The following is a 17,729-nucleotide window of genomic DNA, read 5'->3' as shown; positions in this document are numbered from 1 at the left end:
AGCAACTGGGACTACAGGTGCACACCACCATGTCCAGCTAATTTTTAGTGTTTTTAGTACAGAAGGGGTTTCACCATGTTGGCCAGGATGGTCTCGATCTCTTGACCTCGTGATCTGCCCACCTCAGCCTCCCAAAGTGCTGGGATTACAGGCGTGAGCCACCACGCCTGGCCCGTTATTTCTTTTCTACTAGTATTTATAGTCCACTTCTCCTGCTGAGTTTTATCCTAACGTAATATTTTATGCTTGAGAGTCTTTTGTTGATCATGTCATACTTCTCTAACAACAAAAGTACATAAACTGAAATTTTATTTTATTTATTTATTTATTTATTTATTTATTTTGAGATGGAGTCTCGCTTTGTCGCCCAGGCTGGAGTGCAGTGGCCAGATCTCAGCTCACTGCAAGCTCCGCCTCCCGGGTTCCCGCCATTCTGCTGCCTCAGCCTCCCGTGTAGCTGGGACTACAGGCGCCCGCCACCTCGCCTGGCTAGTTTTTTTGTATTTTTTAGTAGAGACGGGATTTCACTGTGTTAGCCAGGATGGTCTCGATCTCTTGACCTCGTAATCTGCCCGTCTCGGCCTCCCAAAGTGCTGGGATTACAGTCTTGAGCCACTGCGCCCGGCCAAACTGAAATTTTAAATTATTTCCTGTGTCTCAAAGACAATAATGACGATCAGTAGTGCAGTTAAGACAATATAAATGTTATAAATCTTGATAAAATTGTATTCTTTAATAATTGTTTATTGGAAATGCTTGTTTTTTTTTTTTTTTTTTTTGAGACAAGGTACCTGTCGACTAAGCCAGAGTGCAGTGGCGCAATCATGGCTCATCGTAGCCTCAACCTCCTCAGTAGCTGGGACCACAGACACACGCTACCATGTCCAGCTATTTGTCTTACTTTTTGTAGAAACGGGGTCTCCCTGTGTTGCCCAGGCTGGTCTTGAACTCCTGGGCTCAAGTGATCTTCCTGGTTTATCCCCCTAAAGTGTTGGAATTACAGATGTGAGCCATCACACCTAGCCTGGAAATAGTTTTTAATGACGTAAATTGAGGTCTTTTAAAATCTCATGTAATTTTAAGGCTGGGCACAGTGGTTCATGCCTGTAATCCTAGCACTTTGGGAGGCCGAGGGGGGTGCATCACCTGAGGTCAGGAGTTCAAGACCAGCCTAGCCAACATGGTGAAACCCTGTCTCTACTAAAAGTTCAAAAATTAGCTGGGCATAGTGGTGCATGTGTATTATCCCAGCTACTCGGGAGGCTGCGGCAGGAGAATTTTCTGAGCCTGGGAGGTGGAGGTTGTAGTAAGCCAATATTTTGCCATTGCACTCAGGACGACAGAGTGAGACTCTGTCTCAAAAAACAAAACAAAAAACATGTAAATTTGCATGACTGACTTGTTGCTGGAATGACCTGGGTTTTTTTTTTTTTTTTGCTTTTTTTTCTTTTTGTTTTTTTTTTTTTTTGAGACAGTCTTGCCCAGGCTGGAGTGCAGTGGCATGATCTTGGCTCACTGCAATCTCCACCTCTCGAGTTCAAGTGATTCTCCTGCCTCAGCCTCCTGAGTAGCTGGGACTACAGGTGCACGCCACCACACCCGGTTAATTTTTGTATTTTTTAGTTGAGATGGGGTTTCGCCATGTCTGGTCTTGAGCTCCTGACCTCCACTGATCCACCTGCCTCGGCTTCCCAAAGTGCTGGGATTACAAGCGTGAGCCACTGTGCCTGGCCAACTTGGGATTTTCAACACTATATACATTTTGTTTCCATAGGTTTGTGCCCTGAGTAAACTTGTTCACATAGAATAAGTAGATGGGGAATGAACTAGTTAATACAATTCTTTGATCTCCTTTAGTTATGTGCAAGGAATTAGTCATTTGTTATTTTTAGTCAGCTACTGGCTAAGTTGCATTCATTCCTCCTTCATATTTGTTGAAAAAAAAAGACCTGAAAACCAGCTAATTTGTGAAAAGATTTTTTACCTAGTCATACCAGACATGGAATTACTCAGTTTCCTAACTATACCAAGAATGCTTTATCAGTATAGCTTTATCAGTGCTATATTTTTCAGATGAGGCTGAATGCAGTGGCTTACGCCTATAATCCCAGCACTTTGGGAGGCTGGGGCAGGCAGATCACTTGAGCTCAAGAGCCTGAGAACAGTTTGGGCAACATAGCAAGACCCTGTCTTTACAAAAATATACCCCCCCAAAAACCTAGCTGGGTATGGTGGCATGCACCTGTAGTCCCAGCTACTTGGAAGGCTGAGGTAGGAGAATCACTGAAGCCTGGAAGTCTAGTCTGCAGTGAATTGTGTTTATGCCACTGCACTCCAGCCTGACAGAGCAAGATTCTGTTTCTAAAAATCCATCTCAAAAAATTTTTAAAAAGCAGATTTGAGATTATTACTATGTCTGTCCTTCACTTAGACACATCTTAACTCAGTCTACATAAAAGATTGAGAAAACTTAAAATATTTTTTGTGCAACATTCGTAGGAAATTAAAAAAAATTTTTTTAAGTTGAAAGTATACCTTTGCAGTCAGGCACAGTGGCTCACACCTGTAATCCCAGCACTTTGAGAGGCTGAGGTGGGAGGATCCCTTGAGCCCAGGAGTTCAAGACCAACCTGGGCAACATAGTGAGACCCTGTCTGTACAAAACAATGAAAATACTTGGACATAGTGGTGTGCCTATAGCCTCAACTGCAAAAGCAAAACAAAGCACACCTTTGCCAACATGCTATTTAAAAATGATTTTATCTTACCATTTGCTTTAAGTATATTTTGTCAAAACCCTGGACCTATAGATTTAACTTGATAGAAAAAAATGTCTACTATAATACCTCATTTAATGGAGTCAGTTCTGTTTTTGGAGACAGGGTCTCACTCTTGTCACCCAGGCTGGAGTGCAGTGGCATGATCTCAGCTCACTACATCCTCCGCCTCCTAGACTTAAGTGATCCTCCCACCTCAGCCACCCAACTAGCTGTGACTACAGGTGCACACCACCATGCCTGGCTAATTTTTTGTATTTTTATTAGAGATGGGGTTTTGCCATGTTGCCCAGGCTGGTCTCAAACTCATTGGCTCAAGCTATCCACCTGCGTTGGCCTTACAAAGTGCTGGGACTACAGGTATGAGCCGCCACACCCAGCCTGGAGTCAGTTCTTATTGTCAGACCAATTAGTTCAGTCAGACTTTTTTTTTCCAGAAAAAGTCTGACTTTATTTTTTTCTCAACATTTTATTAACATTTTCAAGCATACAGAAAAACTAAAAGAATTATGAAGTGAACACCTGTAATGCCACCTAGATTGAACAATGAACATTTTGTCATGTTTGCCTTATCACATATCTTTTCATTTATTTAGCCCCCTAACCACTTAACTGTTACATCTTATTTTTACTGTTTGTTTCAAAGTAAATTGTAGACATTGGTACAGTTTACCCCAAAATCCTTCAGCATGCATATCATTAACTAGTATTCAATACTATATTTGTTTATAACTTTTTTGAGGTAAACTTTATATGCAGTGAAGTGCACAAGTTCTAAATGTGTCATTAGATCCTTTCTGACTGATGTATCCCCACTCTCATCAAAATAGATACACTGTTAGCATCACCTCAGCTACTTCCCTTGTACCCCTTCCTAATCTACCCCCCTGCTTTCTGCCAGAGGCAACCACCTAATTTTTTTCACCATTTATTAGTTTTGTCTGTTCTAAAAATTCAAATAAGTGGAATTATATACATACGTAATTTATGTACGGCGTTTTCCACTCACCATAATTATCTTGTTGCCTGTATTATTCCTTTTTATTGCTGAGTAATGGTATGGTATATGCATGTACTACATTTTGTTCTGTTGCATGTACTACATTTTGTTCTGTTGATTCTCACATGGGCTGAATCCAGGTTTGGGTGATTATGAATAAAGTTGCTATTACTATTCTTGCACAGGTGTTTTATTAGACATACACTTTTACTCCTCTTAGATGAATTCCTAGGAGTAGAATTTCTGGATCGTAGGATAATATGTGTTTAGTTGTGTAAGAAATGGGCAGACCATTTTTCAAAGTAGATGTACCTTTTCTCCCATTGAAAAGGAAGAAAATACATAAGTGTTTTCATAAGTATCAGGTGGATGTACCATATGGTAATGAAGCTTTGACAACATCAAATGCTAGCAAGATGTGGTACAGTCTTTAATTTTAGCCATCTAGTTAGGTGTGCAGTAGTGTCTCACTGTGGTTTTAACTTGGATTTCTTTGACTAATGATGTTGAGCACTTTTTGAAGTTCTTATTGGCCATTTATATAATCCTTGTGAAGTGCTTTTCAGATTTTGTGACTTTTAACAATTGAGATTTTGTTACTTTTCAGTTATTACTGATTTGTCAGATATGGTTGTAGATATTTTCTCATAGTTTGTGGCTTGCTTAATTATTTTCTTAATGGTATCTTGATGAGCAGAAGTTTTTTATTGTGATAAGATCAGCTTATCAACTTTCTCCATGATCATTGCTTTCTGTACTCTACATAAAGAAATTCTTGTTTCTATGCACTCCCTCTCCCCTACCAAGTCATAAAGATAGGTTCTTAGAGAAGCTTTATAGTTTATACTTAGTTTTCACTTTTATGTCTCTGATATCTACTAAATTAAGTTTGTATATAGGTCAGAGTTTATTCCCTCCTCCCCATATGGTGTTTCAGCACCATTTGTTAAAAAGCTCTTCCCCAATGAATTGCTTTAAGTCTGGTATATTGGGATTACACCGATGTGCAGATGGTCCCAGACTTAGGATGGTTCAACTTAGGTTTTTTGACATGATGATGGTGTGAATGCATATCAACGCATTCAGTTGAAACTGTACTTTGAGTATCCATACGACCTTTCTGTTTTTCTTTTCATTACAGTATTCAATAAATTACATGAGGTGTTCATCACTTTATTATAATACAGGTTTTGTGTTAAATTATTTTGCCCTACTGTAGGCTAGTGTCGGTTTTCTGAGCACAGTTAAAGTAGGCTAGGCTAAGCTATAATGTGCAGTAAATTAGATGTATTTAAATGCATTTTCAATTTATAATGTTTTCAATTTACAATGGGTTTATCAGACCATAACCCCACTGTAGCTGAGGAACATCTGCATATTAATTTTGCGGGTATCACTTTTTAGCACTGTTGAGTCTTCCAGTACATGAACATGGTTTATGATTTTTTTTTTTCTTTTTTTTTGAGACCGAGTCTAGCTCTGTCGCTCAGGCTGGAGTGCAGTGGCACAGTCTCGGCTCATTGCAACCTCTCCCCATCCCGGGCTCAAGCAATTCTTCTGCCTCAGCTTCCCAAGTAGCTGGGACTCCCGGCGTGTGCCACTGTGCCTGGCTAATGTTTTTTGTATTTTTAGTAGAGACAGTTTCACCATGTTGGCCAGACTGGTCTTGAATTCCTGACCTCAAGTGATCTGCCTGCCTTGGCCTCCCAAATTGCTGGTATTACAGACATGAGCCACCACACCTGGCCTCAGATATTTTCTTTAATCCTCACAAAACACCTAAAAGGTGGCTAGTGTTGCGTCTTTAAAGAAGAAACGATGCTCAGAAAGACACAGTGGCAGACCTGGTGAGCAGAGCAAGGTCTGTCAGTCGTCTAAAGCTGTTGATTTTTCCAGCCTGCCACACTAATGGTTTTAACAGCTATGGCCTCCATTGAGTTGGAGCTAGTGAAGGAATCCTACAATGATACGGAAAACCTTTATCTGGAAGAAATAACAGATTGAGGAATGTCTGGATAAGGAGGAAGGTGAGGTCTGTGGTGGGGGTTGTGGGTGGGGGTGAGGGTGGAGTTATACTGTGTGTAAAACTCCAAGCTCTTGGATTAATGTAGCCATTTGGTCCTCAATAGGTTTAACAGACCTGTTGCTCAGGCCTGCGTTCTTTCAGCTTGGGGTGGGAGGATTGTGTTAGTTGTATACATCAGTACCGTTCAAACTTTTGAGATGGGGACTGCTTTGTCGCCCAGGCTGGAGTACTGTGGTGCAGTCATGGCTCTCACTGCTGCCTTGAACTCGTGGGCTCAAGCGATCTTCCCAAAGTTCTGGGATTATAGGCATAAGCCCCCACACCTGACTGCTCCAACTTTTTTTGCATACATATATATTAACTGGGGATCTTGTTAAAATGCAGATCTCAATTCTGTCAGTCTTGGGTGGGGCCTGAGAGTATTTATAACAAGCTCCTGGTGATGCTCATATTGCTGGTCTGCCACACTGTATATTGCTACTCAATATGCAGACCACTGTATATTGAGTTGATTCTCTCCTTGTGAGGGATGGGGGTAATCATATGCACAGTTACCCTGGTTTTAACGGGTGGAGAATGGCTGCTTCTAGACATAGATTTCCTCAGATTGGGGTATGAGGGGATTATATAGATACTTGGTTTAGGGGAGAATAGATACTTAAATATGGATGTTTTTGAAGGAAGCATTATGCTTTGGTAACTAATATATATGGGTGAAGTCTAAAATATATCCTTAGCTTGAGGGAAGGGTGAACACAGAGAAGCAGGAGAAGAGTAGTCAGGTGGTAGGGGCAGCATCAGTATGGGTGATTCTTGATAGGCCTTTGCAGTGATGAACAAGGCTTTGACAAACACAGATGGGGGCAAGCAGAATATCTACAGCCAGCAGGAATAACGTGGATGGATGACACAGCAGCAAAGCTTTAAAAAAAGAAATCTCCAAAGGAAGGAGACTGATAATTTTCCCTTCTAGGCTATGCCTGAGTGCCTGTGGACACAGGGTGTACTGCAGGAAGTTCTGAACAGCTATTCCTATGGCAGCATTATTTTCTTGACCCTGCCATGGGAGGTCCCAGGTGGGCATGCTTCCTGTATCTGCTTGCTTCTCCTTGCAACAGCAGAGAACAAGCAGGTGGAGTGCTACCAGCTGAGTCCAGGTGTGAGCAGCCTGCCTGGTGAGTCTGGGCCTGTTGCCCTACCCTCTTTTATGAGGAAGAAGCCCAGTGACCCAGGGCTCATGTTGGAAAAGGACCGATGTGGGAGGAGATGGCAAAGGGGAAATGGTGGAAGCTCCAGAAGCTGAATATTCTTAGACTTTGTTGCTAGAGCTGTGAGTGGCCACAGAAATAAAGCATTGGTCTTGTGCAGCACCTCTGAGAGAGGGCCTGGGCATTGGAGGCATCAGTGGCCCTCACAGCTGCCCTGTATCATTCTCAGGGCTCCTGGAAGGGCAAGAGAAGCAATATTGACAGAGTTAGGTGACTAAGTTTCAGAGTTTGGTGTTTCTAATAGGGCGTAACAGTACTTCAGAGACTGTTTCTCTTGGTTTGTCAGACGCTGCTTTGAGAGTGTTTCCTCAGCCTGTACCTATAGTTGCAAGAGGGGAGGGGAGGAGCTGGGCCACAGTATCTGCTCATGACTAATACCCATCTTGTTGGGATGAGGGAGTCTCGGCACAGGGATTATCCTAGTTAGGGCAGGTGTCACTCTGGCATGTGGGTTGTGGGCCATGTCCTACAAGGTGTACCTGGAACAGCCCAGTGACTCTCCCCAACTCTGCCAAAGCTTACCCCCTTTCTCTGTGATAAGCTGCTCTAGACAAGCCTGGAACACCAGGTGTTGTTCCCCAGGGTCCAAGTGTACAGCGTTTTTCTGAAGGTTATCTTGTTCCTCAGTGGTAAACACTGCTGTGTCAGGGTGCTGCTCAGGGGCCTCTTGGAGCACAGATTTTTGCTAGCAGGACTGTGGAGCTTTGCATTGGGCTGCAAAGCCAGGGCTTGAGCCAGCAGCTGGAGAGAGTCCAGGACTAGAGTGTTTTTGGGTTTGGGGGTGGAGAGCAGAGGGAGGGAAAGGGAGGGGCAGGAGGGCAGAGCCACATGAGCAGGCATTCGGCTGCTTTGGCTCTGCTGTCGGCGGAGAGGACTTCAGTCGTTCCTGAGGGCTGCTTGGCCACCATTGCTGGAGACCGAAGGTCGCTGCCTTGCAACCCAGACTTACCGGCACTGCACCGGGACTATTCCAAGTAGCTGTTGTGCTGTCTTTCCCTGGGAGGCAAGTCTCCTCCCTGTCGTCCCCTCCTGCTCCTCCCCCGTTCTGTGAGGGATGATGCCGCTCTCTATTGCACAGCTCAGCCGGCTGATGTCACTGGCAGCGGGAAGCATCAGCAGCCTGATCACATGCTGGCCCAGTCTGTAATGCAGACGGGATAGGGGTGTGTGTGTGAGGGGAGGGGGCCTGTATGGCAACCGCTCTTGACCCAGCGCCCCCAAAAGTGCAGAGGCAGTGTCTGCAGCATCCAGCCAGCTTGGATGTCTGGCCCGTGAGGCTGGGGAAACTATTATTAATAACATTTACTGTTGATAATATTGGGGAAAACAGCCCATAACTCTGAGGTTTCTGCTGTGCTCCTGTCCAAAGCAGACTTCCAGGACTCTGAAGAAACAGTTACAAGCAGGATGCTTTTCCCAACCTCTGCGCAAGAATCTTCCCGTGGCCTCCCAGATGCAAATGACTTGTGCCTTGGCCTGCAGTCCCTCAGTCTGACAGGCTGGGACCGACCCTGGAGCACCCAGGACTCAGATTCCTCAGCCCAGAGCAGCACACACTCGGGTGAGTGCCAGAGGATGAGTTGGCTGGGGTAAGGGGATGCATGGGGGTGGTGAACGAAGCTATCCACAGCAACAGTTGTTCTGTTCCCCTTTGCATCCACTACCATACACACATACAACATGGAGCTATTTTGCAAGAGATGGAAATGCTAGCTGTAAGTGTGGCAGGACAGATGGCTCCACGTAAAGGCAGGCATAGCTCTTCCAGTTACCCTAATAAATTCCCTGGAGTTGTTAGTCTGCACCTGGAGTGGCCGTGAGGAGGGTCCCCAAGGTGATGGCCTTATGCAGAAAAGATCCAGCTAATCCCCTGGTGCCCAGGCCTGTCTTGGAGATGATGAAGCAAAACACTTTTAGGTGGGGGAGGGGAAGTTAAGGGGTTGATTACTGGATGATCAAAATTACTCAGTGGTTTTAAAAACCAGAGAGTTATATGAAGAGTGAGTGGTCTCTGAATCATGGCAAGGGAAGGATTTTAATCTCAGATGAGGCTGGATAATGCGCTGGGATATTTGGAATTGACTTAACATAGGGTTTAGAGCACTGATCCTGGAAAGGTGTAGGCAGGGTAAATGGGGTGGGGTAACTCCCAGCTCTAGAACCTTTTTTTTTTCCCCTTTGTGTTGAGAGTGACCAGCTGGATAAAAGAAGAACCACTCCTCTTTAGGATCCCTTGTCTTCTTGGTAGGATTCAATGGGGACAAACGAAAGAGACTCCTTGGCAGCCCCCCCCCTTAAACTGCTTCTGCTTAGACCTTCTGTTACCCATTTATTTCCCTCTTGTGGTACAAGGAGGAGGGTTGCCCAAATGCAAGTTGTGGAGTATTCAGGAAGAAATGTGAACTTAAACACTACAGGTATACTTAACAACCTACATATTTTGCTTTATGTAAATTATAATAAAGAGGTATTGGCAGCAGATACTTTAGGAAAATGAAAAGGTGGTAAGGGGCAGTGGGTGGGGAAGGGGGGTTGTGCAGCCATTTGCTGTTGGTGCTGACAGTGGGAAACACCAAGCCTGCTGTCCTTCCCTTCCCTCCCTGGTCCAGGAACCGGCAGCCATGGCAGCAAGGTACTGTCTTGTTGATTTCTGCGGCCTCCACCCTGTTTGGCGCAGGTCTTTTTTTAGAGTGCTTTGCAGAGCCTGGGCCTGTTGTGTCTGTTAGGCATTTTAATGCCCAGTTGTTTTGGTAAAACCCCATTTAGGGGAGGAGTATTGAAATTGTTTTATGTGGTTGTGGATGGGGAGTGCTTTACCTTAAGTAACTACCTCTGGGTTAAGATAGGGTTTCTTGAAGTGCTGTAGCCTTCTGCTGACTCAGGATTTTCCAGAAAGGTCAGTAACTGCCCTGTTCCCCTGGGCAAGGAAGTATCTGAGCAAAAGATAGAAGAGCTCACACAGGAGATGGGTACTTGTCTGTGGGCGGTCAGTGTTTGACCAAGGCACTGTCTTTCACTGGCATCAGGTTGAAGTATAGCCCTTCTTTGGCTCTGGCTCTCTAAGCTGCAATGCTCTTTCTGAAATACACTATAGCATTGGGCCCATAGAAATGCAGGTGTGTCCAGCTTAGGGCTTGGAGAGCTTGGTCTGAAAGTTGCTGTGAAATTCAGCTATTAAAAGTAGCTTGAATCTAGTTATAATATCCACAGCTTCTCCACCACCTGAAAGGCCTGTGCTTGTAGCTGTTTGTCTCTGAAATATAAATGGTTTTTCTTTTCCACTTTCCATCCCAAACACTTTAGTGATAAATATTACATGATTTTGTGGACCAGGGAGGGACTGCAGCCTGAGCCTCAGAATTCATAAGGTCCAGAACCAGAGTTGCCCCAAGCGGTATGATCTGGCTGTGTAGGCAGGTTAGTGTGGGTATGTTTTCCTTTCTGAGGGTTGAGGACACACCCATCCCTGATCGTCATGTTGCCTTTGGTTTTGGAACTGTGGTGACAGCCACCGCTCTTCTTTCCCTGGGCCTTCTTGGAAAGCCCACATGAGGGTATTACCTCCTGGAGTAGGATGCAGCCCTCCCACCAGCCAGCTGCAGTGCCAGATCGTGCACCCTCACCAGCAATGCGGGAACATGCAGCCCACATTCCAGTGCCTACACTGCCTTTCCGTCTGAAAACCAGCTAGCTCAGTTGCTTCAGTGAGGGAGGCTTCCAACAGCTCTGGGCATTTTCGGAGTTATCCTTGCAGATACCCTGTTACACTGTTGTCTCTCTGTAGAGACAAAGATGCAAGCTTATTCCTTGAGCTCTGCTTGGTGATACATTGCCTGAGGCAGCTATGGCATCACATCTGACCATCTTCTACTATTTTTTTTTTTTTTTTTTTTTTTGAGACGGAGTCTTGCTCTGTTGCCCAGGCTGGAGTGCAGTGGCTGGATCTCAGCTCACTGCAAGCTCCGCCTCCCGGGTTCCTGCCGTTCTCCTGCCTCAGCCTCTGGAGTAGCTGGGACTACAGGCGCCCACCACCTCGCCCGGCTAGATTTTTGTATTTTTTAGTAGAGACGGGGTTTCACCATGTTAGCCAGGATGTTCTCGATCTCCTGACCTCGTGATCCGCCCGTCTCGGCCTCCCAAAGTGCTGGGATTACAGGCTTGAGCCACCGTACCCGGCTATCTTCTACTATTCTTAAGTAGTGAGCAAGGTTGGAGATAGTAGGGCTGTTGGCTAAATTCATTTGGCAAACATTGAGCATTCGTTGTGTGCAGCACTGGAAGTACAACATTGAAATAGATAAAATTGTTACCTTTAAGAATCTCCATAGCTATCAAAGGAAAAGAAATGAAGAAGTATACCAAGTGCTACGTGATAGCTGCTATGATAGGGGCTTTCATTTTTTCCCCTAAGGATTTTCTTCATTGTAACAACCTTTCATTGGATTCTTAGCTTGAGGCTAGTACGTGGATACCATTCTCCAGGGGCCAGAGTACTTCTGCTATCTAGATTTCCTTGGCCTCAGAGTCCTGCAAGAAGACCCTGGAATAGAGTCTGTTTTTGAGAATTGTACCTGCAAGGTCTGCATGGGCTTGGATGTGGGGTCTTTTCTCTTCTAGACTGTGCCTACCCTGAGGCACCATCCCTTGATGGAAAGAAAGCCTTGTGGGACAAGATGAGTGTTATAGTGCATTTTTCTCATACCTCAGTGCTACCCTTTCTCATGTCCAGGGCTATGCTTGTCCTGCTTAGCAATGTCTTAAGATCTGTAATGGAACAGAAAGGCTGTGGAAGCTGTCCTCAGTATCCTGGAATGGGGGATGGAGTGACTAATAACCACCATTTATCGACTACTTTTTGTGCTAAGTACATCACATTATTTTAATGCTTGCACAGAGGAGCAAGTAGGCTCACAGAGGTTACAAAATGCCCAAAGTGACATAACTACTGGAAGACTCAGAATTCTAACCCAGGTCTCTGTTTACAAAACTCATATGCTTCCTGTTACACCTGTGGTCCTGTTAGCAGAACCCTAACATATTGGGTGAGAAAACTTAAAGTAACCATATACTACTACACGGGCTAGTCAGCTAGAGGTGATGTGCCCCCTTGATGAGATCTCTGAAGGCGAGGGCATATGGTAGACAGTTCCAGCCCCATCTTGATCCCTGAGTCGCAGCTCATCAGCGGTACCACCCGCTGGATTTGTCTTCCTGCCTTCCCCCTTGTGACTCTTCTGTGTGCAGCGTTATTCAGCAGAAGAGTGAGGTGACTGAGACTACTTTGGGGGACCTGGAAACAATTACTCTCTTAATGATGCCTTGTACAGAAGCCCAGTGGGCAGACCAGATGTGTAGTCTAAGGATGCCAGAAGGCATGTCTGTTTTCTCCCACTCCCCTTTAGAAGTCCCTTGAGGACTAACTTGTTCACACTTTAGTTTTGTTTTCTTTTCTTTTCTTTTTTTTTTTTTTGAGATGGAGTCTCACTCTGTCACCCAAGCTGGAGTGCAGTGGCACGATCTCAGCTCACTGCAACCTCTGCCTCCTGGGTTCAAGCAGTTCTCTGCCTCAGCCTCCCAAGAAGCTGGGATTGTAGGCACCCGCCACCACGCCCAGCTAATTTTTGTATTTTTTTTTTTTAAGTAGAGATGGGGTTTCACCATCTTGGCCAGGCAGGTCTTGAACTCCTGACCTTGTGATCCACCCGTCTCGGCCTCCCAAAATGCTGGGATTACAGGTGTGAGCCACCGTGCCCGACCCCACACTCTGGTTTTTACCCTAACTGCTAATCAGTGAATGGAATGTTTCCTGTGCTGTGTCACTTGCAGGCTCCCCATTGATCTGCAGGCTAGATCAGCCTAAGATGAGCCGGGAGTCTTCAGCAGTTTTCATCTGAAGCTTCTTCCAAACAACCATTCTGAGGTGACATTCAGAACGGGGTTAGGTTTCTCCTGTGTGGAACATGAACTTCCTCGGCCCAACCAAGGTGTCTTGTAAATCTTCCTCAACTCCCAGTTCTCCACTACTGTATTCCCAGCAGTAGAATAGTGCTTGGCTAATGGCTAATACATATTTTTTGAATGAGTGATGGTGCTGAGCCAGTGTTTAATCCTGGGTGTTTTTTCACTGCAGAGTTCAGACAAGGTCTCTCCCATTCTTCTGCCTCCCGCTTGTGTTGATATAGTTGGATGGACAAATTTTTCAAAGATCAGTATCTTGGACCCTGTAGCTTCTAGGGGACGGTGATGTAGTTATACAAAGTTTTCATCATACAGTGAAGGATGAGCTCTATCGTGGAGTCAAGTAGTCTATTTGGGAAAGCTTTCAGTGCAGAGAGGAGGGAGAACCTGGGAAGCAGTGTGGCCAGGGAGGACTCCTAGGTGAGAAAGAAGTTGAGGTGGTTAGTAACAGGGGCAGGATGTGTGCTGACCTTACAAGGGACATGAATATGTCTTCTCTGCAGGTAATGGAACTTGCCTGATGATCAAGACTGCGAATTATACTGGGGAGAAAGGCTGTGTTTGTCACTAATTTGAACTTGTGGGATCCACAGTCGGAGGGGGAAGTCCACACTGATTACTGCCACAGTAGAGATATAGTATAGAGTTGCAGATTTGGGGTCACAGGCAGAGTGGTCTGTTTTCATACCTGGAATGAATGCTACTCTCCCCTCTTCCTATTCCTTCAGAGAGATCCTGAGCGAGCAACCTAGAATCAAGGATGGTGATAGAGAAGAAGGGTTCCAGGTGTACGGCCTTATATCACAGGCTAGAAATAATGGCTCCCGGTCTGGATTTTCCCCATTAGATTTTTTTCCCCATTAGACTATTCCCATTAGATAACAAGCATCTAACTGTCATGTCTTGGGGCTAGTCTCTCCTTCAGCTAAGCTAAAGCTCAGACGGTCTTATAATGCAGGCATTCACTGCCAGGCCCTTGCTGCTATTGCTAATGCTGCCATCACACTCCAGGTGCCTTTGTACTCTTGGGGAAGGCTTCCAAAAATTCGAACAGTGACTCAGCTGTAAAACCGACAGGAGTTGGCATAGAAGGGTGAAAGTAGAGAAAGTTAACAATCAGTCTAAAAATATTACTGCTGATTTGGTCTCTTATACCCTCTGAGGTAGCATTAATGAACTGGAACCCTCTGCCAGGTCCTCTCCTCCCCATGACTTCCCTGAGAGATGTCTGTAGCTGATTTCCCGCCAGCATGTGAGTGGGGATGGGTACCTCTGTTCTAGGAAGAGCACAATGTCTTACCCATTTCTAGAAGATAGGGATTTGCTGGACACTTGGACACCAGAGCTGGAGGCACTTGATAAAATCTTAGACTTTCCATGATCCCTTGTGTTCTGGAGGCCAGGAGAGAACAGAGCAAAGAGATCAGGGTCTTGGCCATTATTGGAGGTTGACTGTAGGACATCTTACCACCCCTCCTCGTCCTCTAATCCAACTAGGTTAATACTTGACATTTGGACTTACGAAGTGTGCCCCAGGATGGGGAGTGGACTTTGAGATGAGACACTGGCCTGCTTTATAAGGGACCTGTCATTTCCACTGGATTTGTTTGTGTGGCTTAAAGAGAATGCCTTTCCAGTTAGGTATGCTCGTGGCTTTGAATATAAATGGGAACAGTCTAACGCTAGCTATTTTGCTCCTTTCCTTCTGACTCCCGGCTGGTAGAATCGGTGCTGCTTACTCAGCAACCCTACATAGGGCAAGTATGGTCTCATGAGCTGGGAGCAAGACAGGTTTTCTTTCTTGAAATGAGGTCCCCCCACTTCGCTTTGTCTTTGCTGCTTTCCTTCCATTGTCTTTGCTGCTTTCCTTCTGTAGATACTCAGAGAACTGCCTGGCCAGACCCTATAGAGGTACAATCAGGTCACTCTAGGGCATCTGACCATGGGTGGCAGTTTCCACAAAATTCACTTGTTCTGTGGCTTGAAGGAGATATCAAACCAGCTGACAAGTTCTAGGCCTCTTGTCTTCTCAGTATCTTCTAGTCAAACTTACAGTATATCCCTTCTGATTGAATATTTGCAGGAAACTGAGCATTGCCCCTTTCTGAGCCATGAATACAAGTCCTTTCCCTGTTTTTCTACGTGGTTGGTATATAATTCAGTGAGACACTCTTCCTTGCTCCTGTACTTGAATGTAGGAGTGTATTGCAGTGGCCCTAAAGATTCCAGGAGAGTCTGGGGAGGATTGATTAGGACAGAGTGATTTCCACCCTGCCCCTCAAGCAGAGAAGCTTTCTTCAACCTTTTTCTCTTTGAAGAAATTGAGACTCAGGGAAGAAGTACTGTCGCAGATGTGATGTGGTGAGTCACTGTGGTTTTCTAAACCTCTGTTTTGGTGATGGGCTGGGTAGGGATGAGTTAAGTTTATTCCCCTAAATCTGCGTTACACTCTAAGTCAACATTGTGTCCTTAGGCTGGGCGCAGTGGCTCACGCCTGTAATTCCAGCACTTTGGGAGGCCGAGATGGGCAGTTCACAAGGTCAGGAGATCGAGACCATCCTGGCTAACACGGTGAAACCCCATCTCTACTAAAAATACAAAAAAAAAAAATTAGCCGTGTGTGGTGGCAGTTGCCTGTAGTCCCAGCTGCTCGGGAAGCTGAGGCAGGAGAATGGCGTGAACCTGGGAGGTGGAGCTTGCAGTGAGCTGAGATCACGCCACTGCACTCCAGCCTGGGCAACAGAGCGAGACCGTCTCAAAAAAACAAAACAAAACAAAACATTGTGTCCTTAAATTGAATATCCTTGATAGAAAAGGGTAGAGCCTCAGGGAGCATACTAGCTCTATGGAATATGTACTCTCTATCTTTGAGTAGAATTCAGCAGTCTTTCACCTGCTTTTTGCCAGATGTTGAGCTAATTGCTATTGGAGTAGGGTGGTAAAGATGGGTCTTGGTATGCCTGGTTGAGAAGGCACAACTTTTTACACATGTGGGCCTGCAAATATCTGTGCAGATTTTTTGAGACTTTAAAAAGTATGTTTAAAAGAAGATTATTTCTTCTAATAGAGACTCCAAAAGTATTCAATTACTATCTTATCCTCTGGGATCCTTGTTCCTATTACTTGTGCTTGATTTCCCTTTGCTGATTAGATAAGTTACCTTGAAAGAGGCAAAGAAAGTCAAATGGGAATTGACTTCTGTTCTTTCCTATCATTTAAAAAAAATGGAAATAATTTCAAATTTATAGAAGTTACACAAATAAAATTATACAACGAATATTTGTATTCCTTTTTATCCAGAACCTCCTATTGTTGGTGTTCATTTTACCCCATTTGCTTTATCATTTGCACATTCTCTCTCCATATAGCAATACATAATTGTTTTCTGAATCATTAAGAGGAGAGATAATTGGTCCAGGCACGGTGGCTCACACCTGTGATCTGAGCACTTTGGGAGGCTGAGGCAGGAGGATTATTTGAGCCCAGGAGTTCAAGACCAGCCTGGGAAACACAGTGAGATCCTGCCTCCACAAAAAAAAAAAAAAAAAAGAAAAGAAAAGAAAAATTAGCCAGACATGGTGACATGCTGCTAGCTACTTGGGAGGCTGAGATGGCAGGTTGAGACTGCAGTGAGCTGTAATTGTGCACCTGCACAGTAGCTTGGGTTACAGAGGGAGACCCTTGCTCAAAAAAAAAAGAATAGCAATGATCTTACATACATTCGTACGTAACAAAACAGTTAACTTTAGTCAATTTAAAGTTGATACACTACTTTGATTAAACTGTCATTCATATTCCAATTTTGTCAAGTGACCCAGTAATGTCCTTAAATCCTTAATAACATTTTTCTCTTTGTGCTCTAAGTAGGCCCTTGCTCCTTTTGGTTTTGCTCAGTACGAGCTTACAAAGTCCCTTGGGTTGTCTTGAATGTTTTTCACAATGATCAGCTTGTTTTGGCTATCACTTTTCCTGAAACTATGATAATCCTTACCACTCTTTTTTTATACTCTTACTCGTTCTTGGTTACTCTGTCTGTCTTGCCTCTCTGTATTGTCCTCCACTCCTACCCAGTGTTTTCAGAGAGTAAATGTCCTATGTAGCCATGTTGATTTCTTTATCTGATGCCTTTTTTTTTCTCTTAAGTATATTTACCATTTTAGTGTGAGAACTGTATTTAAATTATAACCTCTAGTCTTTTTTTTTTTTGAGACAGGATTTTGCCCTGTTGCCCAGCCTGGAGTGCAATGGCCCGATCATGGCTCACTGCAGCCTCAACCTCCTAGGCTCAAGTGATCCTCCTGTCTCAGCCTCCTGAGTAACTGGGACTGTCAGTGCATGCCATAATGCCTGTCTGATTTATTTTTTTAGAGACAGGCCTTGCTGTGTTGCCCAGGGTGGTCTTGAACTCCTGACCTCAAGCAGTCCTCCTGCCTCAGTCCCCCAAGGTGCTGGTATTACAGGCATGAACCACTGCACTCGGCCATAACCTCCAGTCTTTAAGTCAGAGGAAATAATTATATATGAAAGATGTTTGGGTGTGATAAGGCAATTGATTAGGAATTTGAAGTAGCAAGCCTTGGGTTTGTATGGGTCAGTGCTTCTCAAACTTAATGTGTATACACATCTCCTGGGGATCTTTTAAAAATGCAGATTCTGATTCAGGTCTGGGGTGGGACCCAAAATGCATTTTTAATGAGTTC

At 44.7% G+C, this 17,729-nt stretch overlaps 1 protein-coding gene across 8 annotated transcripts in view; it reads left to right on the top strand.

The window, feature by feature from the left end:
- Positions 1 to 17,729, top strand: part of CPEB1 (cytoplasmic polyadenylation element binding protein 1) — a 101,217-nt gene that overhangs the window by 64,282 nt on the left and 19,206 nt on the right. For 6 of the 8 annotated variants that reach the window (XM_017894865.1, XM_017894863.1, XM_017894860.1 and 3 more), the window contains one exon: positions 8,444 to 8,632. In XM_017894865.1, coding sequence (XP_017750354.1) covers positions 8,444 to 8,632 — 189 coding nt within the window. Of the gene's footprint in view, positions 1 to 8,152; positions 8,633 to 17,729 lie in introns of those variants that run through there. The other 2 variants (XM_017894862.1, XM_017894867.1) reach the window with 2 other exon arrangements.

This window comes from Rhinopithecus bieti, unplaced genomic scaffold (assembly GCF_001698545.2).
Source record: "Rhinopithecus bieti isolate Rb0 unplaced genomic scaffold, ASM169854v2 scaffold_26298, whole genome shotgun sequence".
NCBI classification, from domain to species: Eukaryota; Metazoa; Chordata; class Mammalia; order Primates; family Cercopithecidae; genus Rhinopithecus; species Rhinopithecus bieti.
This window is presented reverse-complemented; position numbering and strand designations above follow the sequence as displayed.